Source organism: Pygocentrus nattereri, chromosome 3 (genome assembly GCF_015220715.1).
Source record: "Pygocentrus nattereri isolate fPygNat1 chromosome 3, fPygNat1.pri, whole genome shotgun sequence".
NCBI lineage: Eukaryota > Metazoa > Chordata > Actinopteri > Characiformes > Serrasalmidae > Pygocentrus > Pygocentrus nattereri.
The window spans coordinates 43,870,987-43,893,196 of NC_051213.1; the positions used below are offsets into that span (position 1 = coordinate 43,870,987).

The 22,210-nt window shown below is 41.0% G+C and overlaps 1 protein-coding gene across 1 annotated transcript; it reads left to right on the top strand.

The window, feature by feature from the left end:
* Positions 1-1,471: 1,471 nt before the first annotated feature.
* Positions 1,472-21,637, top strand: fxyd7 (FXYD domain containing ion transport regulator 7). Its single transcript, XM_017702000.2, has 6 exons — positions 1,472-1,609; positions 5,664-5,699; positions 8,087-8,161; positions 13,679-13,709; positions 16,621-16,661; positions 17,811-21,637. The coding sequence occupies exons 1-6, from the start codon at positions 1,594-1,596 to the stop codon at positions 17,828-17,830; spliced, it is 219 nt and encodes a 72-aa protein (XP_017557489.1). The 5' UTR covers positions 1,472-1,593; the 3' UTR covers positions 17,831-21,637.
* Positions 21,638-22,210: the final 573 nt, after the last annotated feature.

Genomic DNA, 22,210 nt, shown 5'->3' on the forward strand with positions numbered 1-22,210 from the left:
GTGTTCCTCCGCCTGAGAGGGCGGGGAAAGGGTGACGCGCAGAACCGAATCACTAGTCGCAACATTAGAAGCGGCGCAGTAAAATAGTCCCAGGCAACCGATATTATTACAGGTTTTCTGATCTTTCTGGCTTAATCTAAGAATAAAGGCAGAGCTGTTGGAGATTATTGCATCACTTCAGACTGTAGTTGTATGCATGGAAGCGCATTCCCAGTAGAGGAAAAATGGCTATTTTATTTTATAGCCGTTTCTGACAGCAGCGTGTCGACACACTGATCTAGCTCGTCTTTTTTCTGGAAATATTTATTGATTGCCTCGAAATAATGACTTCTCGAGAAATGCATCGCTGAACTGTTATTAAATTACAATACGTAATCATTTTTATTCAAATACTAAGCCAGTCAATTTTTTTTGAGGAAACAAGTCATTATTTCGAGATACTAAGAAAAACTACTGGCAGAAAGAGAGGAGAAAAAAATGATTCGCTTCCACATGTGAAATTTCTTAAAAGTAGCATTGATTTCTTGTTCTATGACCTATGAAAAAAAAAGCTATTTACGTTGTAATGGCTTCAGTTTCAACGTTTCACAAATAAATCTGGCAAAATAGTTTTTTATTGATTATTTTAAAAACGCGTAAAAGATATATTTCTTGACAAAAAAGGTGGAAATTGGGAAGGTGTTTTTAAGCTGAGGGGCGCTGAAATTTTTAGCGGTATATGCGTGACGTGGTCAGTGACGTCATGCAAAAATGATTCGCCTTTTTAATTTTTAATTTATTTTTTGATTATTTACATTAAACAGAGCGAGTCACGAGGTGCTATAACGTGGCAGGAGTTGACAACCCAATTGGAAAAAAAAAACAGAAACCATTGAGTGCAGACTCTTCTTCTGCATGAAGTTTATGAAAATGAGTCAAGTGGCGTCCAATCAGATTGTTGATGTGAGGCGCGTTAACCAATGGTATCACTCCTACGATCACTCCCGCTAACGCACACCTAGCGGCAGATCGATATAACGAAAAAATCAATTAAATTAATAAATAATTAAATTGATAAATAAAAAAGATTAACGTTGCGTTTTTTTCATTTAAGAAACAGCTTTTGGGCTCAGAAATGATCACATTGACTCTGCACACACACTCCTTCTTGGCACCTCAACCTGCATGGGTTTTATTGACGCGCCCCAAAGCGGCCAGCAGGGGGCGATGAAAGCGATTCGGCTCGATTGAATGAAAATGCACCGTTAACGTAAACAGGGTTTTAAAACATAGAATAAACACAAAAATACAAGCCCCCCTCTAAGATAAATAAGCCCCACTCTTTGCTACGCTCAAATTGGTTCAGATTCACGTCTTTTTTTGCTTGTTTAGCAGTTAAACACTTATTTGTAGCAGTCGCAGGGCGGTTTCTTCAGCTTTCTGGCGCTTTTGACCCTCTGCCGCTAGAGGGCGCAGGTTTAGGCGGGGCTTTGCTTGCATATGAAGAGCAGATGCGCTTCTCCTCTCCTCCGCCCCGCTCCTCAGACAAGCACCGACTCCCACAGAAGACAGAGAAACTGAGGAGAAGCCCATCCCGGACACAGCACCGCAGTCATGGCGACTTCAGAAGGTTTGTACACGCTAAGACAGTTTTGGTTAGTGGTGTTGGAAAATATCCCTGTTTAAACTGTATTTATACATTTAAACTGTACTTATACCGCTTTTATGTCACCATGTGAACCAATACCACGAGAGAACATACCGAAAAGTTAACCTAGCTTCCTTTCCATCTAAACACCTGTGCAAGCGCCCGACTAACTGCTGCACCATTTAAGGTGGAACGGGCAGCAATAAATACACGCTGTAAATTCCTTCCTCTGCCTCGTCCAATCTTCTCAGCTTCTGTTCAAAACCGACATTTTCTAATTAAACCATTTAACTGAGTTTCTAACAGCCCTGTGTGTGTGTGTGTGTGTGTGTGTGTGTGTGTGTGTGTGCGCGCGCGCGCGTGGTAGGGGGGGGGGGGGGGGGAGTGGTGTTGTGGTGGGGTCTGGGCTGGGCTGCAGCAAACCCAGCTCACTATGCTAGTCTGGGGAATCCCTTCATTATACACCTCCAGCTAGAGCTGATTAGAACGCCTCTATTTGGTACCTGCTGCTTTAGAACCCGCTGCTCTAGAACCCGTGCTGGAGTGGTTCTCTCCATTTGGCCGCTTACATGTAAGTGTTTCTTAGCCTCTGCTCGACTGATCAGTGGGCGCTCACACTGCAGAGAGCACTGCATCCTTTTTCGCTGAGCTCACAAGTCCCCTTGGACCCTGCAGCCCATCGATCTGCCAGACTGCTGAAAGAAGAGGGCTGTACATTCAGGACGTTTTGCTGATTGGAGTTGCAGTTTGTTACCACAGTAATTACTACATCGATTAACCCTCCACCCACCACACCAATGACTATACAGTACTATTGATATGCTGATTGGAAAGTGTGGTGCACTAATAACGCGACATGGAATGTGAGTATCGATGGGCATCAGAAAAGCCTGGATGGGATATCGGACCATCATTTCCATCCAGTCCTGAGAAGCTGTGGTTTCTTACGGGTTCAGACATCCAGATCAAATTGGGTCGCTTTGAATCTTGAAATCTCAAGCCTGAAAGTCAGACCTAAGATGTGTGTGTGTGTGTGTGTGTGTGTGTGTGTGTGTGTGTGTGTGTGTGTGTGAACACACCCTCAGTGAAGTGCTTTAGTTAACAGGAGCCCATTTTAAAGCTGAGTACTTTTAAAGAAGTAGTGCTGGATAACTTTCTCCAGATTTTAAGAAACTGTATAAAATAGTTTTGAGAAATGAAGTCATTATTTATTCATTAACCCAGTAATTGGAGAAAACCATTATTTTGATAGTCACAGTCAATATCTAGAGACATTATTATTAATAATAAGTACATTTTTCTTTTGAAATAATAAATCAGAATTTTCAGAACTTGAGTAATTATTTCAAGATGCGAAGTCAATATTTTTAGAAATTAAATCATCATTATGAGATACTAAGTCAGTATTTTTAGAAATTAAATCATCGTTTTGAGATGGGAAGTCAGTATTTTTAGAAATTAAATCATCGTTTTGAGATGCGAAGTCAGTATTTTTAGAAATTAAATCATCATTATGAGATACTAAGTCAGTATTTTTAGAAATTAAATCATCGTTTTGAGATGCGAAGTCAGTATTTTTAGAAATTAAATCATCGTTTTGAGATGCGAAGTCAGTATTTTTAGAAATTAAATCATCATTATGAGATACTAAGTCAGTATTTTTAGAAATTAAATCATCGTTTTGAGATACTAAGTCAGTATTTTTAGAAATTAAATCATCGTTTTGAGATACTAAGTCAGTATTTTTAGAAATTAAATCATCGTTTTGAGATACTAAGTCAGTATTTTAAAAAATTAAGTCGTTTTGAAGTGCTAAGTCAGTATTTTAAAAAATTAAGTCGTTTTGAGATTATAAGTCAATGTGTTAAAGTTCTGTCATTATTCAAGAAAATTGTCATTATTTTGAGATACTAAATCAAAATTTTGCAAAAATTAGTAATTATTTTGAGATGCTAAGTCAATATTTTTAGACAGTAAGTCGTTGTTTTGAGATACTAAGTCAGTGTTTTGAGTAAATAAGTCAGTATTTGAAGATACAGTATTTTGAGAAAATGGACTCTACAAGGCCTCTGATGGTGCCCTCTGGTAACTCGCACCAATATGTTAGTAACAGATCCTTTAAGCAGTGGTGGACAGTAACTAAGTAAATTCATTCCTTACTGTACTTAAGTAGTTTTTTCATGTATCTCTACTGAAGTTTTTCCATTCTGGGCGACTTTTTCCTTTCACTCCACTACATTTCAGAGTCTAATATCCGACTTTTTCCTCCACCACATTTTGAGAAATCTGTCGTTCTTTTTGGTTTCTGTGTGTATAAAAACGTAACATGTCAAAACAAAAGAAGCGCAAAGCCAGAGCACCAATCAGGGCCCAGCGGTCACTTTGTTTAGAGCTGGTTTTGACCTGTTGGTCATACCGACCCAGTGCAGCACGCGGTTCAACGTCAGCGCAGCAGCGTAGAATTTTGGGAGAGTCTGTTCAACATAAATGATGAACTAACCTAACTTTGTGTAAATAGAGCTCAATATAGAAATATGTCCACATATGCAGTCGAGACTGACGCGGCTTTTTTCTGAATTTCTACAAACACCATTTCATTTTATAGTAAATGAGTTTGAGTTAGTTTATGTTTATGAACAGAGGCCTACAGATCAATACAGTACAGGAAGCTCATCTGTGATCCTGAGTTTAAAGCCAGTTTTTATTCAACTTAAACTTGGAACTAAGTTGTAAATAAATCTCAAACTGAAACTTTGCTTATGTGTAAAAAGTGATTTCAGAGCCACTCGGTTCTCCTGATGGAAACTGTTTATCTTCAGTGTTTTGTGCTTATGATCATTTTAATAGACGTCAGCGTTACTAATTAATGACGTTCTATTAAAAGACTGGTTTACCAAGAGAGACGCTGGAGGACTTTCACCTGAAATGAGTTCATGAAGCCAGTCTGGTTATAAAAATGATAACAGGACATCAGAGCCAGAATTACTCTTTTAGTACTTTTACTTTATACTTAAGTACATTTGAAGGCAAATACTTTTGTACTTTTACTCAAGTGGAGGTCTAAAGGGAGGAACTTCTACTTTTATTGGAGTAATATTTTACCTTGGGTGTCTCTACTTTAACTCAAGTACATGATTTGTGTACTTTGTCCACCTCTGCCTTTAAGTCCTGTAAGTAGCGAGGCGGAGCCACTGCAGCTCAGACTGCTTGTTCTAGCACATCCCACAGATGCTGTCTCGGATTGAGATCTGGGGAGTTAGGAGGCTGGGGCAACACCTTGAACTCTTCATCATGGTCCTCAAACCATTCCCGAACAAGGTGTGCGGTGTGATAGGACACGTTATCCTGCTTAAAAGGGCCACTGTGCTACGGTGTACCCAGTCCACAACAATGTTAAAGTAGGTGGCACGTGCCAAATTGACGTCCACATGAATTCCTGGATCCATGGTTTCCCAGCAGGACATTGTGCAGAGCATCACACTCGCTCCACCAGCTTGTCTTTTTCACACAGTGCATCCTGAGTGCCCACATTTCTCCAGGATAGCCACCGTCCACGTGATGTAAAAGAAATAGGATTTGTCGGATTAGTTGACATGGTCTGTTGCAGGGTGCAGTGCATCATGTGTTGTGACACATTCCTCCCATAACCTCTATTAAAAATGGTTTGTTCTAATTATTCAGATGAATTATTCACTATTAATTATTCAAATAATAAAATAACCTACCTGAATTCTGGGGATATTTGTGATTGTATGTTCTTTAAAATAGTTAATAGCTATTTTAGTCTAACTTTTTTACACCATACCATTCATAATAGAGGTCTTTTATTACATTTACATAATAAAAGTTCTCTGTAATATATTACAGTCCAGAATTTCTATCCATGGTGCTGACATTGTCCCAAAGCAGCTTTACAGATCCCTACTGAGTGTCCCTGAGGGCAGCAGTGTCGGAAAGAGAAGAACCACTGAGAGCAACGACAGCTGTAAAGTTTCTTTAGTGCTAAAATAAGATGATAAATATACTGTCTTCACAGAGTCACTGTGGGTGGATCAGAGTGCCTTTGAATATGGTAAGTACCAAAGCACAGGAGCAATAGCACCATAAACCTCAAACCGATTCTTCAGCTAATTAATGCTAAAAGTCTTTGAAAGTTATTGTTATTCGGCTACACATTCAATTTATATGAAACAGGTATTCATGTGTAAGTACATATTCATAGTTAATCATATAGTTTCATAGTTGATTACATTTACAATTGATTTTCGTTTTCTGTCGGCAACTCTAACATTTTCAAATTGTTTCGACGTCAAGAAAAGCCTAAGCTACGACAAAAGCAAATGTGGTGACCACACTTCATTTATTTAAGTTCCAATCAAAACAGCCTTTAAGTACCACCCCATTTTCAGAAAAGTTGGGACGCTGTCCAGAATGTAAGTAACAATAGAATGCAATGATTTGCAAATCATGAAAACCATATTTTAAAGGAAAATACAACAAAAGGCAACATATTGGATGTTGATTCTATTGTTTGTTGAAAAATACATGCCCATTTTGAATTTGATGCCAACAACACGCTTCAAAAAGGTTGGGATGGGGCATGTTTATCCCTGTGAGCATCACCTCTTCTTTTTATAACAGTCTGTAAGCATTTGGGAACTGAGGAGAGTGTTCATAATGCGCCAAATGTTTTCAGTGGTGACAGTTCTGGACTGCAGGTAGGTCAGTTTAGCAGTCAGACTCTTAATACAGAGCCATGCTGCTGTAATACATGCAGAAAGTAGTTTGGCATTGTCTTGCTGAACTAAGCAGACTTCCCTGAAAAAGACGTCATCTGGATGGCAGCGTATGTTGCCGAAACATGTATATATCAGTCAGCATTAATGGTGCCTTCAGAGATGTGCCCGTCACCTATGCCATGTGCACTAATGCTCCCCTTTACCATCATGAATACTGGCTTTTGAACTGTGCACTGATAACAAGCTGAGTGGTCTTTATCCCAGAGGACAGTGTCCATGATTTCCAAAAAGAATTTCAAATTTTGATTAGTTGGACTACAGGACATTTTTCACTTCACCTCAGTCCATTGTAAATGGGCTCAGGCCCAGAGAAGGTGGCAGCATTTCTGGATTTTCAGAAATGTCTCTGAACCCATGCAGTGATGTCCACTACGGAGTTAATGCAATGAGGACCCAAAGATCATGGCCAGCAAATACTGTTTTTTGGCCTTCCTCCAGATGCTCTGAATCTTTTAATGTTATTATGTACTGTAGATGATGAAAAACAAAAGTTCTTTGCTATTTATGTTGAAAAATGTTATTCTTGAATTCACTATTTACTCATGCAGTGTTTCACAGAGTGGTGAACCCCTTTTGATCTTTACTTCTGAAAGACTCTGCCTTTCTGGCATGCTTTTTTATACAATCACAATCCTGTTATTGACATGTTGCCAATTAACCACCAGGTGTTTTTTTTTAGCATTACACAACTTTACCAGTCGTTTTTTGGAACGTGTTGTTGGCATCAAATTCAAAAAGGGCATGTGTATATAAACACACAAAACTTCTCAGTTTCAACATTTGACATGTCTTTGTAGTATTTTCAATGAAATATAGGGTTTAAATGATTTGCACATCACTGGAATGTGAAGTAAGGTTTTATGGATTTATGGAGTCTAAATTTGTAATTGGGCTTACTTGCATGGTGAGAAGCAGAAAAGGTGACTGGAAAGGTGTGGAAAAATATCCCTGCAGATTTCTTTTAAAAACAGAGAAAGTCTTTTGAAAACAATTGAAACTGTATAAAGGTAAACACCGGACACAAGAAATAACAATGAACTTACATATGTCTGTTTCTCTGATACTTTTGCTAGCCCCACCACAGCAGTGTTACTGCAGTGCTGAGAATGATCCACCACCCAAATAGTACCTGCTATGTGAGGGTCCATGGGGGTCCTGACCACTGAAGAACAGGGTAAAAGAGGGCTAACAAAGTATCAGAGAAACAGATGGACTACAGTCTGTAACTGTAGAACTACAAAGTGCAGCTATATAGTAAGTGGAGCTGATAAAATGGACAATGAGCGTAGAAACGAGGTGGTCATAATGTTATGCCTGATTGGTGTATATATGCGTTTTCTGCTTTTCCTGATGCTGAAAAATGAACAGTTTGCATTCAGCTATTGACTGTTTGATTGATTTGACTGTTTTGACTGGAAATTAATAATTGATGGTCTCTTTTCTGACATTTTAAAATGTGAGATGTTTCCTTCCATAGGGGACCTAATAGACATATTGAGTTCTGCTATGACATACACAGTAATCACAATGAAACTGATATGGTGTAGTACTGTAGTAACTGAATTTGTATGTTAGTTACATATCAAAACACCAAGTTCCACCAGCTTCAGATGGTGGTTGACCAGTGATCACGCTGTTTTTGTAAATGATTTTTCTCTAGACTATGAGACGTTGCGAACCACGGGGGTCATTCTGGCAGTGGTGATGTTTGTAGGTGGGATCCTCATAGCCCTGAGTAAGTTGATTGACCTGCAGCCTAAAAGTAGCCTTAACATTTAACATGTTAAATGTCATGTTATGTATTATGTAGCACAGAACAACATGTTCCTAGCTTCATCAGTTTGACAGTAATCCTGGTTTTGTATCCTGTCCATCAATATTCTTTCACTACAATACCCAACATGCATTATGCAAATGTCACACGCCCGAGAATCCCACACACAATGATAAACGTCCTGATTGCTGTTTTAGCCGCTGATGTAGAGCCTAATAAATACAGAAGTGAAATCCGGCTTTCTTCTGCTTTTGCCAGATATTAGTAGGGAAGAAATTTCAAATAGCTGATAGTCTTTTCAGGGTTGTGCTGACACGCAAATCTGATCTTTTCAAATCTGACCTGAGCCACTTTCATATGTGGTTCTAGATGAGATACATATCTGATTCATGGCCGTGCGACCTTAATGAGACGCTCAGATCGGAATTCCTGTGGGGGTTTTTTTTCCACCGCGCTTGCGCCATCATTCAGTTACTCTGGCAGCAGCGCTGAACTCAAGTTTAAGCCTGTAAAAGGTGGAAAAGCAACACATCTCACCCTTTGTTGCCTTTGTCTCTCTCTAATAATGAACAGCTCAGAGCTGATCAGAGTTAATTAACTTCACAGCAAAGCTCGTTTTGCTCGTTAGTTTGTTTGCTGATGATGAATATGACACCCGTTATTTATGCATGTGATGTTACTGGGTAGGATGTGTATGTGGGTTATTTCAGGACGCCGGTTCGTTCACATTAATGACAGGTTTGAATCACTTACCTAAACGAGTGTGAACCATCATGTCAGTTAGATCTGAGCAAAAAATCGGATTTGGGGCTTGCAATGTGAATGTAGCCTTTGGTTCTTTTTCAGCAGATGGTTCTTTATAGAAGCACTTTTGTAAATGATATGTATGAATGTCAAGAACTTTTTCATGCCACAAATGGTTCCTTAAGCGATGCCATGAGCCTACTTTTGGTTTTCTGAAGAACACTTTTTGTAAATAAGACATGCAAAGTAGTGCAAAGGACCTCTTAAAGCTTTAAAGAACCTCCACACAATGTAAAGGTTCGATGAAGAACCATTTAGATTGATGAACTTTTACATTGTGTTAAGGTTCTTTTATGGTTTCTATTAAGGTGCTTTAAGAGGTTCTTTGCACTCGCACGTCTTATTTACAAAAAGTGTTCTTCAGGAAACCAAAAGTGGGCATATGGCAGAGCTTAAGGAACCATTCGTGGCACCATCCATGAGTTGAGCCTTAAGTCTTAAGTAGAGAATTTCAGTGACATTGTTTGCTTCACCTGTCAGGTTTAACAAGTAGTAATACACTGCCTGGCCATAAAAAGGTCACCACTTGGATTTAACTAAGCAAATAGGTAAGAGCTTCCCATTGCTTGCAGCAAGTTATTTAATCCTAACTGATGCAGTGAGTAGCTTCTCATTTGTTAAACAACTATGTCGGAAGACATCCTGCGGTCGTGGAAAAGATGTTAATCTGTTTCAGAAGGGTCAAGTTATTGGCATGCATCAAGCAGAGAAAACATGCAAGTGTAAGGGTCCAGCCGGCCCTGCCTGCTGCCAGCAGAGGGCGACGGCAGCAAGGAGCCGTGGACTAATCAGGCTCACCTGATACACCTATGGGCTCCGCTACTTAAGGCTGTGGCAAATGGCAGTGTTTGTCACACCTTTGTAGAGGAGTGACTGGTATTTGGTACTTAGACTTCGAAAAGAAAAGAAAAGAAAAGAAACTGCCCCAAAACCAAAAAAGAGGGCTGAGAGAAGAAATTGCCCCAAAAAATAAAAAGAGAGAAGAAGAGGGCTGGAAAAACCAAAAGAGAGTAATTGCCCCAAGTTACTCACAAAAGACAAAAAAAAAATCCAAGCCATACAAAATGTGAAGGAATTGTCTGCCTTACTGTCAAAATTACAGTGGCAGTGTTTTTTGTGTTTTCATTATCGTTTGTTTCAACTTTCTACCTCAGCCTTTGTTTGAGCACGCTGACTTTAGTTCCTTTGTCTAACGTTCCTGCCTTTTTTTCTTTCCCTTCCTTGAAGGGCTTCAACTGGGGTTGCGTCCTGGTGGTTTGAACCCACCTCTGGGTTGCTCCATATCGTTGCAAAGACATGCTCTTTTGGCTTAGTAAACCTCCTTACTCCCCCCTTTTTTTTTTGCTGACTTTGTTCTGTACTTGGGTCCGCCATCCCGTAACTCTAAGGAGATTGCTGAAACTACTAAAATCAGGTTAAAAACTGTCCAACGCGTTATTAAAAAGTGGAAAGACAGTGGGGAAACATCATCTTCGAGGAAGGAATATGGTCGGAAAAAAATCTTGAATGATCGTGATCGGCGATCACTTAAACGTTTGTTGAAATCAAATCGTAGGAAAACAGTTGAACTCAGAGATGTGTTTAATAGTGAAAGAGCATTGCCACATGCACAATGCGAAGGGAACTCAAGGGATTGGGACTAAACAGCTGTGTAGCCACAAGAAAACTGCTTATCAGTGAGGCTAACCAGCAAAAACGGCTTCAATTTGCTAGGGAGCGTAAAGATTGGAGCAAAGGAAGGTCATGTGGTCTGTTGAGTCCAGATTTACCCTGTTCCAGAGTGATGGGTGCATCAGGGTAAGGAGAGGCAGCTGAAGTAATGCACCCACCATGCCTAGTGCCTACCATACAAGCCTGTGGGGACAGTGCTATGATCTGGGGTTGCTGCAGTTGGTCAGCTCTAGGTTCAGCAACGTTATGTGCCCAAATAATGAGGTCAGCTGACTACTTGAATTCCAGCATTGGAATTCCATCAATGGATTTTTTCTTCCCTGATGGCACGGGCATATCCCAAGATGACAGTGCCAAGATTCATCGGGCTCAAATTGTGAAAGAGTGGTTCAGTTAATGAGACATCATTTTCAGAGTCCAGACCTGAATCCCTTTGAGAATCTTTGGGATGTGCAATCTTTGCGCAATGGTCCAAATCTCCCGTCAAGATCTTGGGGGGAAAATTAATGCAACTCTGGAGAGAAATAAATGTTGTGACACTGCAGAAGCTTGTGGAAACAATGCCACAGCAAATGGCATAATCAAAGCTAAAGGCTATCCAATGAAATATTAGAGCGTGAGACCTATTTTTTGGCAAGGCAGTGTATAGATTCACTATGCTACCCATAATGCAGTGCCATCAACCCACAACACTGCAAGACTACATTAAAACTGAAAGTCAAAATCACAATCAGCGGCTCAGATTGTTAGTACTGATCATGTTCTTTTCCTCCCGCTGAAATTTTGCAACTCTCCAGTTTGTCCAGTCACAAGACAAATTAAGCACGAGTCTGAGTTTAGTCATGTGTCAGTTAAGGATGAGTCTGGGTTGAATCATGAGCCAAATAAGCACAAGTGAGCGTGGAGTTGAATTGCAAGTCAAAGTCAAGTCACAAGTCATTTAAGCATGAGTTCCAGTGGGATCACGAGACAAGCTAAGCATGAGTCTGAAAGGTGTCGTAGGTCAGTTAAGCACAAGTCTGAGTGGAGTCACGAGACGAGTTAAACATGAGTCTGAGTGGAGTCACGAGACGAGTTAAACATGAGTCTGAGTAGTCTTCCATCAGTCAAGAACGACTCCGCGTGGAATCGTGAGCCAGTTAAGCACATGCCTGAATGGAGCCACAAGTCCAAGTTGAATCATGAGTCATTTAAGCACAGGTCCGAGTCGTGTCATGAATCATTTACGCACAAGTCAGATTGGACTTGCGAGACAAAAAGTCAGTTAAGCGTGAGTCCAAGTGGAGTCGCAAGTGACTCTGCATTTAACCCATTCGTGAAGTGAAACACCACATACACACTAGTGAATATATATACACACACACACACACACACACACACACACACACACACACACACACACACACACACACAAGGGGGCAGTGAGCACACTTGCCCGGAGCAGTGGGCAGCCATATTCACAGCGCCCAGGGAGCAATTGGGGGTTAGGTGTCTTGCTCAAGGACACCTCAGGCATGTGCTGTCAGCACTGGGGATCAAACCGCCAGCCTTCTGGTCACAGGGCCAGTTCCCTAACCTCCAGCCCACAACTGCCCCCGGAAGTTAAGCCATGAAGTTGAGTCAGTGAGTGAAGTGCCCATCAAAGTCACAGTTAAGCATGAACTCGAAGCACGAGTCTGTTAAGCACATGTCAAAGTTGTGTTGCAAGGCAGTTTAGCCTGAGTCTGAGATGAGGTGTAAGTCAGTTAAGTCACAAGAATGTGAGTTAGGTCCAGTCCAAATCTGAGTTGCTGACTCAAGTCCCCATCTTTGGTATAAAAAGCTAACAAGCAAATTTAGATTTTTGGCTGAACCATTTAAACTGTCCATCTGCAGCCTTAATGACCACAGCAGGGCAGCACTGTTCTGCTGGGTCACTTTTTTTCACCCAGCATTTCTTCTGAAATCAAGGTTATTAAGAAGGCATCCTTTGCTGGATTAACAGCCACTACTCCTCTAGGAAGGCTTTAAATGTTGAAACATTGATGTGAGGATCTGTTTGCAGCCTCAGGAGCATTAGTGAGGTCCGGTGCTGATGTTGGATGATCAGTTCTGGTCACTCCAACTCAACCTAAAGGTATTAGATGAAGTTCCATCACTCCAGAGAACCTAGTTCCACTGCTCCATAGTCCAATGCTGGAGGGCTTTATACCCCTTTAATCAAAGCTTGGCAAGCTGATTGGTTGAGAGGTGTTCTAACTGTGCTGTTAATTCGCCATAACATTTCACAGGTTTTTCACAAACACTGTGGCGCTTTAAGACACCGTTGCTATGCAACGACTTTGACAGCTGTAGGAGACACTTAAGCCATTTGAATGTCTTTACTTCTTACTTTTGCACAAACAGAAAATGGACACTTTTAAGATCCCGTTTGACCAACAGCCGATGTGGTCCAACTCTGAAGATGAGACTACACTAAATTCCCAAACTGTCATCACCACTGAGCAGCATTTCAGGTGGCTGCTGTGACAGAAGATCAGCTAAACAACCTGGAATCAGCCAGAAATGAACCCAATACCATTTTGCCAAACGTGTCGTCTCATCTTCAGTCAGACCAAATTGGACTGAGCCATAAAACTGACCCAATAAAAAACAAAAAAGGTGCTCAGTGTTAATGACCAGTTTGGGAATTTAGTGCAAGGAGCTGGATAAGGAACTGCTGGCTGTGCAACAAGCTGCTTGTTAAAGAAGTATAATTTGGCGGAAGGAATTGCTGACATTAAAACATATTAAATGCCTCGTTCACTACCCAATTTATTACTTTATTTATTGAACTGTTGTATAAATGCAGTAGAACACTCAAGGTCGTGTGTTATCGCGAATAATATCACAGCCGTGATGTTATTTCACAGTAACACACTCCCTCTTGTGTTCTATTGCTTAAGTGTCACTTGAAGCTGATATTCAAACTTCATACTCTCTTTAATCTGTTCTCTTCCTGTCATGTTGTCTTGCTTTGTGCAGGTAAAAAGTTCAAATGCTCAAAATCATCCAAGTAAGACCACCCGCACGAGCGTGCAGCCTGCTCTTATGCATGTGGAATGAAAAGATGAGGAGACATGCGGAACGAAAGGACCTTCTCCCGGAAGACTCACCTCACTGCAAAAATACCACCTGTTCAAATGCAGCCCAGGGGTTTAAGGCTTGCCAGACTGTCTAACAGCTTGGTTTTGCACACAAACACTGTCTGTCCATCTAAACTGAGAACTCTGCATTGGAAAAACAAGGATACACACCAATATTTTGGAGAGAAATGTGTTTATCCAAGCTGTTGTTTTGAATGTGAGCTGTTGACCAGCAGGAACGTCTGGTTGTCCAGATATCCTTTTTCAGAAGGTCACATCAACAGCTCAGACAGCTTAAGATCTCTTTACGTGGATAGACAGTGCGGATCTGTATCGCTGAAATGCAAAGCATGTTATTCCCTCAGCAGACAAAGTGGCCGACAGCTGCTGCTCACACTTCTCTAGTTCTCTAGACTAAAACTGTTACCTCTTGCCTCAAATGTGGTGGATCAGCCAAGATATGTTTGGTGCCTGAAGCTTAGAAACCTACCTGGGGTTTGCCTTGGTGCTAAGAGACTAATGTATCTAACAAATAATGGAAGCTACCAGCCAATGGCCTTCTTGAAATATCCCTCATGATTTTCTGGTTAGCTAACAGATATGTGAATCTAATGCATTTCCTGCTTTTGAAAATAATATAGTTAAAGTATGGTTAGACCATGTGAGCTGGTCTAACTCACTTGAATCTGATAGGAGTTGCTACAATAATAGAATTGGTTTCAGACTGGCTGAGAGTGATTAATCATGATTACTGAAGATTCATAAAGATAAAATTCAGTAATTACAGGCAGTGTTTAGGCTAACACCATTGTAAGGCAGACTATGAAGGTTGTCTTCTAGAGTGCAAGTCCTGTTCCCAGTTTTTATTTGCAGCACCTGACAGCCAGCCAATCACAACACAGTTCCAGAAATCAGCAGTAACCAAGCATATGTCAGGACCCGCCCCCAGCTGTCAAAAATGAATTAAACTCTTGCAGGAGCAGAAGCTTAATGGCAAGCAAGAACAGTTCAGCGTCAGGCTAATTTTTCTTTTGCACAAGTAGTTGTCTTCACGGGCACGAGTGTGATTTTGTGCAAGAGTAGTTCACAAGAGTAGTTTTCATTGTGCAAAAGTTGTTTTGCTCACTTTTTACGTTCAATTTTTTTTTGAGAATTTATATGTACGTTTGATACCATAGAGCTACTACTTTTAGTATCGATTGTGGAATTTTTTTTTTTTGCTGTACATTCCACAGATAGAATTCAGTTGGTTGAGCGGGTTGTAGGCCATCCTAAATACTACGCACATATTAAATGTCGAAACTGAGACATTTTACTTTTTTTTTTTTCAAATATATCCGCCCAACTCATTCCAAAAAAGTTGGCACGGCGGCATGTTTACCACTGTTACATCTCCTCTTCTTTTAACACTCTGTAAGCATTTGGGAACTGAGGAGAGTTTTGAAAGTGAAATGTTTCCCATTCGTACTTAACATAGGATTTCAGCTGCTCAACAGTTCAGGAGCCCATATGTCATTTTTCATTTCATAATCCTCCAGATGTTTTCAGTGGTGACTGGACTCCATGCAGGCCATTTTAGCACCCAGACAGCAATGCTGCTGTAATATATACAGACTGTGGTTTGACACTGTCTTGCTGAAATAAGCAAGGCCCTCCCTGAAAAAGACGTTGTTTGGATGGCTGTGTGTGTGTGTGTGTGTGTGTGTGTGTGTGTGTGTGTGTGTGTGTGTGTGTGTATTTCAGTACTAATGGTGCCTTCACAGATGTGAATGCACCCTTATGCCATCATGAATACTGGCTTTTGAACTGTTCACGGATAACAAGACAAGTGTTCCTTAGCCAGGTGGGCACAGCTGCCATGGTTAAAATGGGGTTGAAATGGGCCATAATGCACTGAACACCACTCTGGGAGTGAAAGTCAAGATTGAACAGTGTTCTGGTCCATTCTGGCCCATTTCTACCCCTAAAAGCAACCTGTTAGCATCTGACACAAACCATGTGGAGTTAGTTGTTACAGATAAGTGTGGGAAATGTCAGATACCACATGAGTCTATTGACAAGGTTTGAGGCAAGTGTTGCACTATGCTAACAGGTAGTTTCCATGACTTGTAGCTCCAGTATAGACTTCAGACACTGGGACTTGGCTGATTGACTGCATTTGGGGTACGGGGGAAAGTGGGTGAAATTTGTTGGCTGAAACCTGCCGTCCTAGGGCTCCCGACTGGCTCAGCTGTCTCAGTGTTGACGGTACCGTTGGGAGATTGTGAGTTTGATCTCCGGTGATGCCATAGCCATCCGGGGCTGGGAGTCCAAGATGGTGTAATTGGACTCACTCTCTATGGGTGGGTAAGATGGCCCTCCTGCTCCCCAACACCAAGCATGATGCTAGCTAATGTGGACATCTATTAGCCAATGTCACAGAGTTTGCAGTTAGTGACCCTTCTTCTTAACAGTTAGCATTCTCAAAGTTGAACTGTCCAATTACATTACATTAGCATCAGTTTGAGAAGATGGGGTGGTGCTTCACATGCCTCAGGAAAGCATGTGTTAGCCTTCACCCTCCCAGCTTGGTGGCATCGTTTGTTTGGGGGAGTGGGAGGAACTGGAGATGACTAAATTGGGGGGAAAAAAAACAAACATAAGTGGTGGTGGTGGTGCGAATGGTGGTAATCTACAAGTCAATTAGCAGTACTGGAAAGTTCCTGCTATGCAGAATGGTTGAAGATGATTGTGGCTCTGCATGCCTGCTGACTGAATGAAGTTTCTGGGAATGCTTTAGGGTGTTCTTCTGTTACTCTGTCAGCTCATGATAACACTCTCTCTTGGGTCTCTTCTCTGCAGTTCAAGTCCAGTGGAAGGTCCTCAGCCCCCAACGACAGAAGGTAAAGCTAAAAGTATTATACCACCATACTCAAAAATCTTTTGTGCTTTTGCAGACTTCCTGGCATCGCCGGATTTCACCTGTGATCAGCTTATAGTAGGACTGTACCCTTCTTATAGGGGAGAGCAGTGAACATTGTAACATAATGCTGCTGTCCGAACAAAACCTCGTATCGTTTTTCAGTTTTTTACATCGTCTGGTTCTATTGACTTACATTAAAAGTAGTGTTTATCTTCTCCTGTAAAGTTACAATTTTTCAATCACTTCAGCTGGTTTCCTGATGTGTTTAATCTGCTATGAGAAACTGTCAAACACTTAAAAAGTCACAAAGCTGAAGTTACATTCTGGTGCCTAAGATCTTCTAATGTGGAACATGAAAATTCAAACAAGAAGCTGGTGAATGAGAAACTGACTTCAGTCTCTTTATTGTTGAGGAAATATTTACTGCCAGAGATGTGAGAAAAGTGGCTATAGCTGAGCCAAAGCTTAAAGTAGAGTGAAGTAGGTCTGCGTTATTTTTCTTATACTAGCACATACTGAGAAATATTTACAGCCAAGAGGGTCAAATGGATATAAAATCTTGTGGCTCCTAAGGTGGTTTGATTTTTATTGAAATGACAAAGGCTCTTCTTAATGTTTGGTTGCCGACCCCCAAAGTCCAACATCACTGCGTCTCTTTAAGATTACTGGATCATGAGAAACAGAAATTGCAATCAACTTCTAAGACTGAACTTTGGAGGGGTGGAAAAATATCCCTGCAGATTTCTTGGAAAAACTGAAAGCAAGTCAAAAAGAGTGGATGCTGTAAAGGCCAATAGTGGACACACAAATACAAAATTACAAAAGATATTTATTTGTTGAGGCTTCTGGTGATCTCCCATTAAATATATTGTCTTTTTTTTTTTTTTTTTTACTTAACCACTTAAAATCCCAGGCTTACTGCATACTAAGGCTCATTAATTAGTAACTGCAGGCACTTCAGTGCAAACTGGTTGAGCTGTTCTTAGGTTATAGAACTTTGGGCTGACTGGTGGGTCCTGGCCATGTAAGGGGTTAATGGTGTTTTTGACTGGAAATTTAATAAATGAATTAGACTCCTGATATTTATAAACCTCTAATTGGACCTTGACTGACCTTTTTCTCTTTCCAGTTCCTTCTCAGACCGTATAGAGGTGTCCATCTACCAGAGCAGACAGGAGAGAAGCTGATATACCCCAGACTGCTTATAAGAACATGTGGAAGAGCTGCATGTGAATATCCACTTTTTTCTACACTGGACTCCGAAATTTTCATCCTTCTGTTTTCTTTGTAGGTCTCATCCTGTAAGTCCAGTTCGGGTGGGTCTTTATGCTTTCTGACCTTTTCTGCAGGTCTGTCATTGTTGGCCTTTGGTTATTTATTTGGGTCATTTTACCTGAGACTGTACACTCACCATTCACTTCATTAGGACCTCACATCGTGGTTCTACTCACTGGTCACTTTATAAGGTCCACCAGCTTTGTAGCTCCATTACATAGACGTGCAATTCTAATTTGTTAGTTTCTAACCAGAGGACCACTGTTGACCAGATATTACTTGAGTGGTGGACCGTTTTCAGCACAGCAGTGTTACTGGGGTTTTTACACACCAGTGTCCCTGCTAGGTTGAGAGAAGTCTGCCAGCCAAAAATATTCAGCCTGGAGTGGCTCTATGGTCAGAAACTGACCAGTTATGAGGGGCTGGAGAAGGGGTGCTTTGCTCTAAGCTCTGCAGGGTGGTAGATCTCCAGGACCAAGACTGGACACCCCTGGCTAAAGTTGGCTAACACAGACAACGCTTCGACAAATGGGCTAAAGCCTCTAAGACCCCGTTTACACCTGGTCGTTTCATGCAATTAGTATCTGGAGTGCAAGCTTTCATGATTTTGACCACATTTATGATTTTTACTCAAATGTGTCGGTTAGCCAGACTGAAATTTGATCATTATATGCCAAGCTAATCTGCTCATTTGCTTCAGTCGCCTGTGGTGTTCCTAATTTTTTTCCAGTTCTATTCAAAAGATGGCTGAAAATCAGTTTTGCATGGTGTTTTTGAACTGTGAGTAACAGGCAAAGAAAGAAGATCTTCACAGAGGTAGGTGTCAAATAGGCCTCTGAAATCATGTAGTCATTCTATATTCCATATTAGGCCTAAACTGGTTTTCTCTATGACGGAAATGAACGGCGTTTTGGAAAATTGTAAACTAAAATCCTGATCCATTTTGCCCTATGGACATTATTCCTCTGGAAGTTGCTGGATTCTCTGAATTGCAGGGTCATTCCTGTAGGCAAGCTAACACTGCTGTGCACTGAACTTGCATCCTAAGACTGCCCTGCTGAAAAATGACCGTTAGGATTAAAACCTGGTTTTGCTTTTTAATGTAGTCCTGTTTTAATTGATGTTTTGGGGGAGAAATGTGTCTTAAAACCCCTCCTTCTTTGAATTGTGAATTCACATCCTCACCTTCCGTTCCTGTTCACAATTCCCACCACCACCACCACATCTCCTGTTACTCAGTCCTACATCAGTCCTACTACAGCTAGAAGGGGGTTCTGGCCTTCTAGCTACAGGCAGAAGGCCACCACCGTGCAGCATTTTAGCATCATATTTTGACTGTTAAATGAACCCGTAATCCAGAGGATTCAGTGATACTTTGGGGGTGTACACAGGACAGAACATATCGATTATGGGGCAATTTACTTCACCACTGTTGCAACAGTGATTTTTATTTTTTAATTTTTTTGAAAAAAAACATTTTGTTCTCGTCATAGATAAAACTTGCTTCAACCTGGAGTCCCTAATATGGGCATGACGCTGACTACAGAATGGCAGTCCACCTTCAGATTCCTGCGGTTGGGAGAGATGGATGCATCTTTGTTTGTCTGAAAAGCTTCTAAAACCACCTTGAAGTGTTTTTTATTTAAATCTGTTTTAAGTTAATCTTGGGTGCATTTACACCTGCACTTTTATGTGGATCATCTCCATATAGATAGAATCCTGACTCAAGATTCAAGTGACCAGGTGTAAACAGGGTCTAACTGTAGACCAGCAAGGTGGATGTACAAGGTTGGGGTTTCTGATAAAGTGGCCACAAGCATATATAGCTGCACACATGCAACTCAAATATATTTAACGTTGCCAAAAATCACGATTGGCTGTCTGTGCGGCGTTTCAGCTCACTAGTGGTTAGTAAACGAAGCCTCGCACGTCTGTTCTACGTCCTTTATTCCCCACTTCCACTCTCACTCGTTTCATTACCTCTTCGGCAGCATGAATGTCATCATTGCTTACTGTAGTGTAATTTTAAAATCTATAATTTTGCCATTCTGACAGCCTCACTTGAAAAGCTGTATGAAAAATGAATGTATGAATACGCAAACGACGAACGCACAACCTCTTAGACTGCGATGCTTCTATCATAGGCTTGTATGAGCATGTAAAACTGTAAACAGAAAAGTTTATGCAGAGAAATGTTGTGTATCTTTAGGGCTGGTTTCGCAGACCTAGATTAAGTCTAAGGGGGTTCATACTGCACATTTTGCTTGTTTACATCAGGAGAGGTGTAGTTTTTGTAGTTTTATGCATCAAGGCTCACCAATCAGATCAAAGGTAAAGCAGGCCTTCAGTGACCGTTGTAATGGAGGAGAGATCAGTGCTGAAGTCACTAGCTGGTTTCCATTCAAGCACCAATTTTAAGGGAATTTTCTATAGGTTGGTAAAAGAAAATGTAGATTAATTAGCGTTTCCGTCAACTATGGTTATGTGCACAATTCAGGAATATGACACATCCTACAAGGGGTGCACTTCATTTGCCTGTGCCGGGCTGAGAAACCCTCTTAATCTGGGTCAAATTGTTGTGTAGCATAGCTACAATCAGAATATGAATGTTAGACTTAAGTGTAGATGTTTTAGTGTCTCTTGTTTCTTCGATATTTGATCTTATTGATCTTATGACAGACAGACAGGTGTGTTTATTGGATGAGTTCTTTTGTGCATGCATATGTTCACTCATATCAGATATAGGCTGCATTAAAAAGGTAACGTGAGCCACCAAATTTGGGCAGTAAATAGGATTTTACTGAACGTAGCTTTAGTTTAGCTCGTTTTTGTTAGCAGCACCCTTCTAAAAGGTTAGCTAGCTTGCACAGCTTATTGACCATTACAGTGCTATGGTTGCTTAGCAACAGTGATATGCTCAGCCAGAAGTAAGCTTAGCCCCCCCCCCCCCACTTCCAGGTAAGACTTGATTAAATAGCATTGCATTTTAGTCCAAGATTAGGCTTAATCCATGTCTACAGAACCAGCCCTAGTTTTTAAACCTAGTGTTGATGACTACCATATTATACATCACTAAGTGAAACGACAGCACTACCGTTCAAAAGTTTAGAATGACTTTGTTAGTTTAAACCAGTTTGTTGAAAAAGATTCTGTTTATATGCCTAAATTCAAAGATTGCATTATCTTAAATTAAACACGTGTCCTGATGATGAGCGGAGATGTAGATGATTCAGATCATTTTGGAGAAAGCCGTATAACGCAAAGAGTAAAATTGTAATAAACAATGAATACCTCATTGTTTGGTAATAAATGGCAGGCAACTCTCAAGGCTGATAGCCGGTCAATGATATACTGTAACAGTAGACTTACATTTTACATTTACAGCATTTAGCAGACGCTCTTATCCAGAGCGACTTAAAAGAAGTGCTTTGTCAATCTAGAGAAAGTATCTTTGCTAGTTACCAATAGCTTAGAGAAAAAGACAGTCCTGAGCTCAGATACTGCTAGAAACAAGATGTCACTGCAGACACCAACAGAAAAAGAAACCGAGTTGAGCGCAGAACTCTGTGCCATTCAATGCAATAGAATAACAAACAATACAATAAACTATAATACACAGTGCAGTACAGTAAAAATAAGTGCAGCTTATAATTCAGTGCTCATTTAAGTGCTGTGTAAAGAGATGAGTCTTCAGTCTACGTTTGAAGACAGCAAGAGACTCTGCTGTTCGGACAGCCAGTGCGAGTTCATTCCACCACCTGGGTGCCAGTGCAGAGAACATTCTCGACGCTTGTCTTCCATGTGCCTTGAAGGATGGCGGGTCAAGCCGAGCTGTACTCGAAGCTTGAAGGGCTCGTGGTACAGTTTGAGATTTCACCATTGCCATCAAGTAGGCAGGGGCTGGTCCATTTTTGGCTTTGTAGGCCAGCGTTAGGGTTTTAAATCTGATGCGTGCAGCTAGAGGAAGCCAGTGAAGGGAGCGCAGCAGTGGGGTGACGTGGCTGAACTTGGGCAGATTGAAGACGAGCTGTGCTGCCACATTCTGGATGAGTTGCAGAGGCTTGATGGCCTGCATGGGAAGACCAGCCAAGAGTGAGTTGCAGTAGGCAAGCCTTGAGATAACAAGAGACTGCACTAGCACCTGGGTGGCCTCTCGGGTGAGGACTATTACTGCACACTTGAAATATTAAAACAAAATAACTTCTATACCTACTATAGAATACTATACGTACTTCTGACTACAGTGTACACATT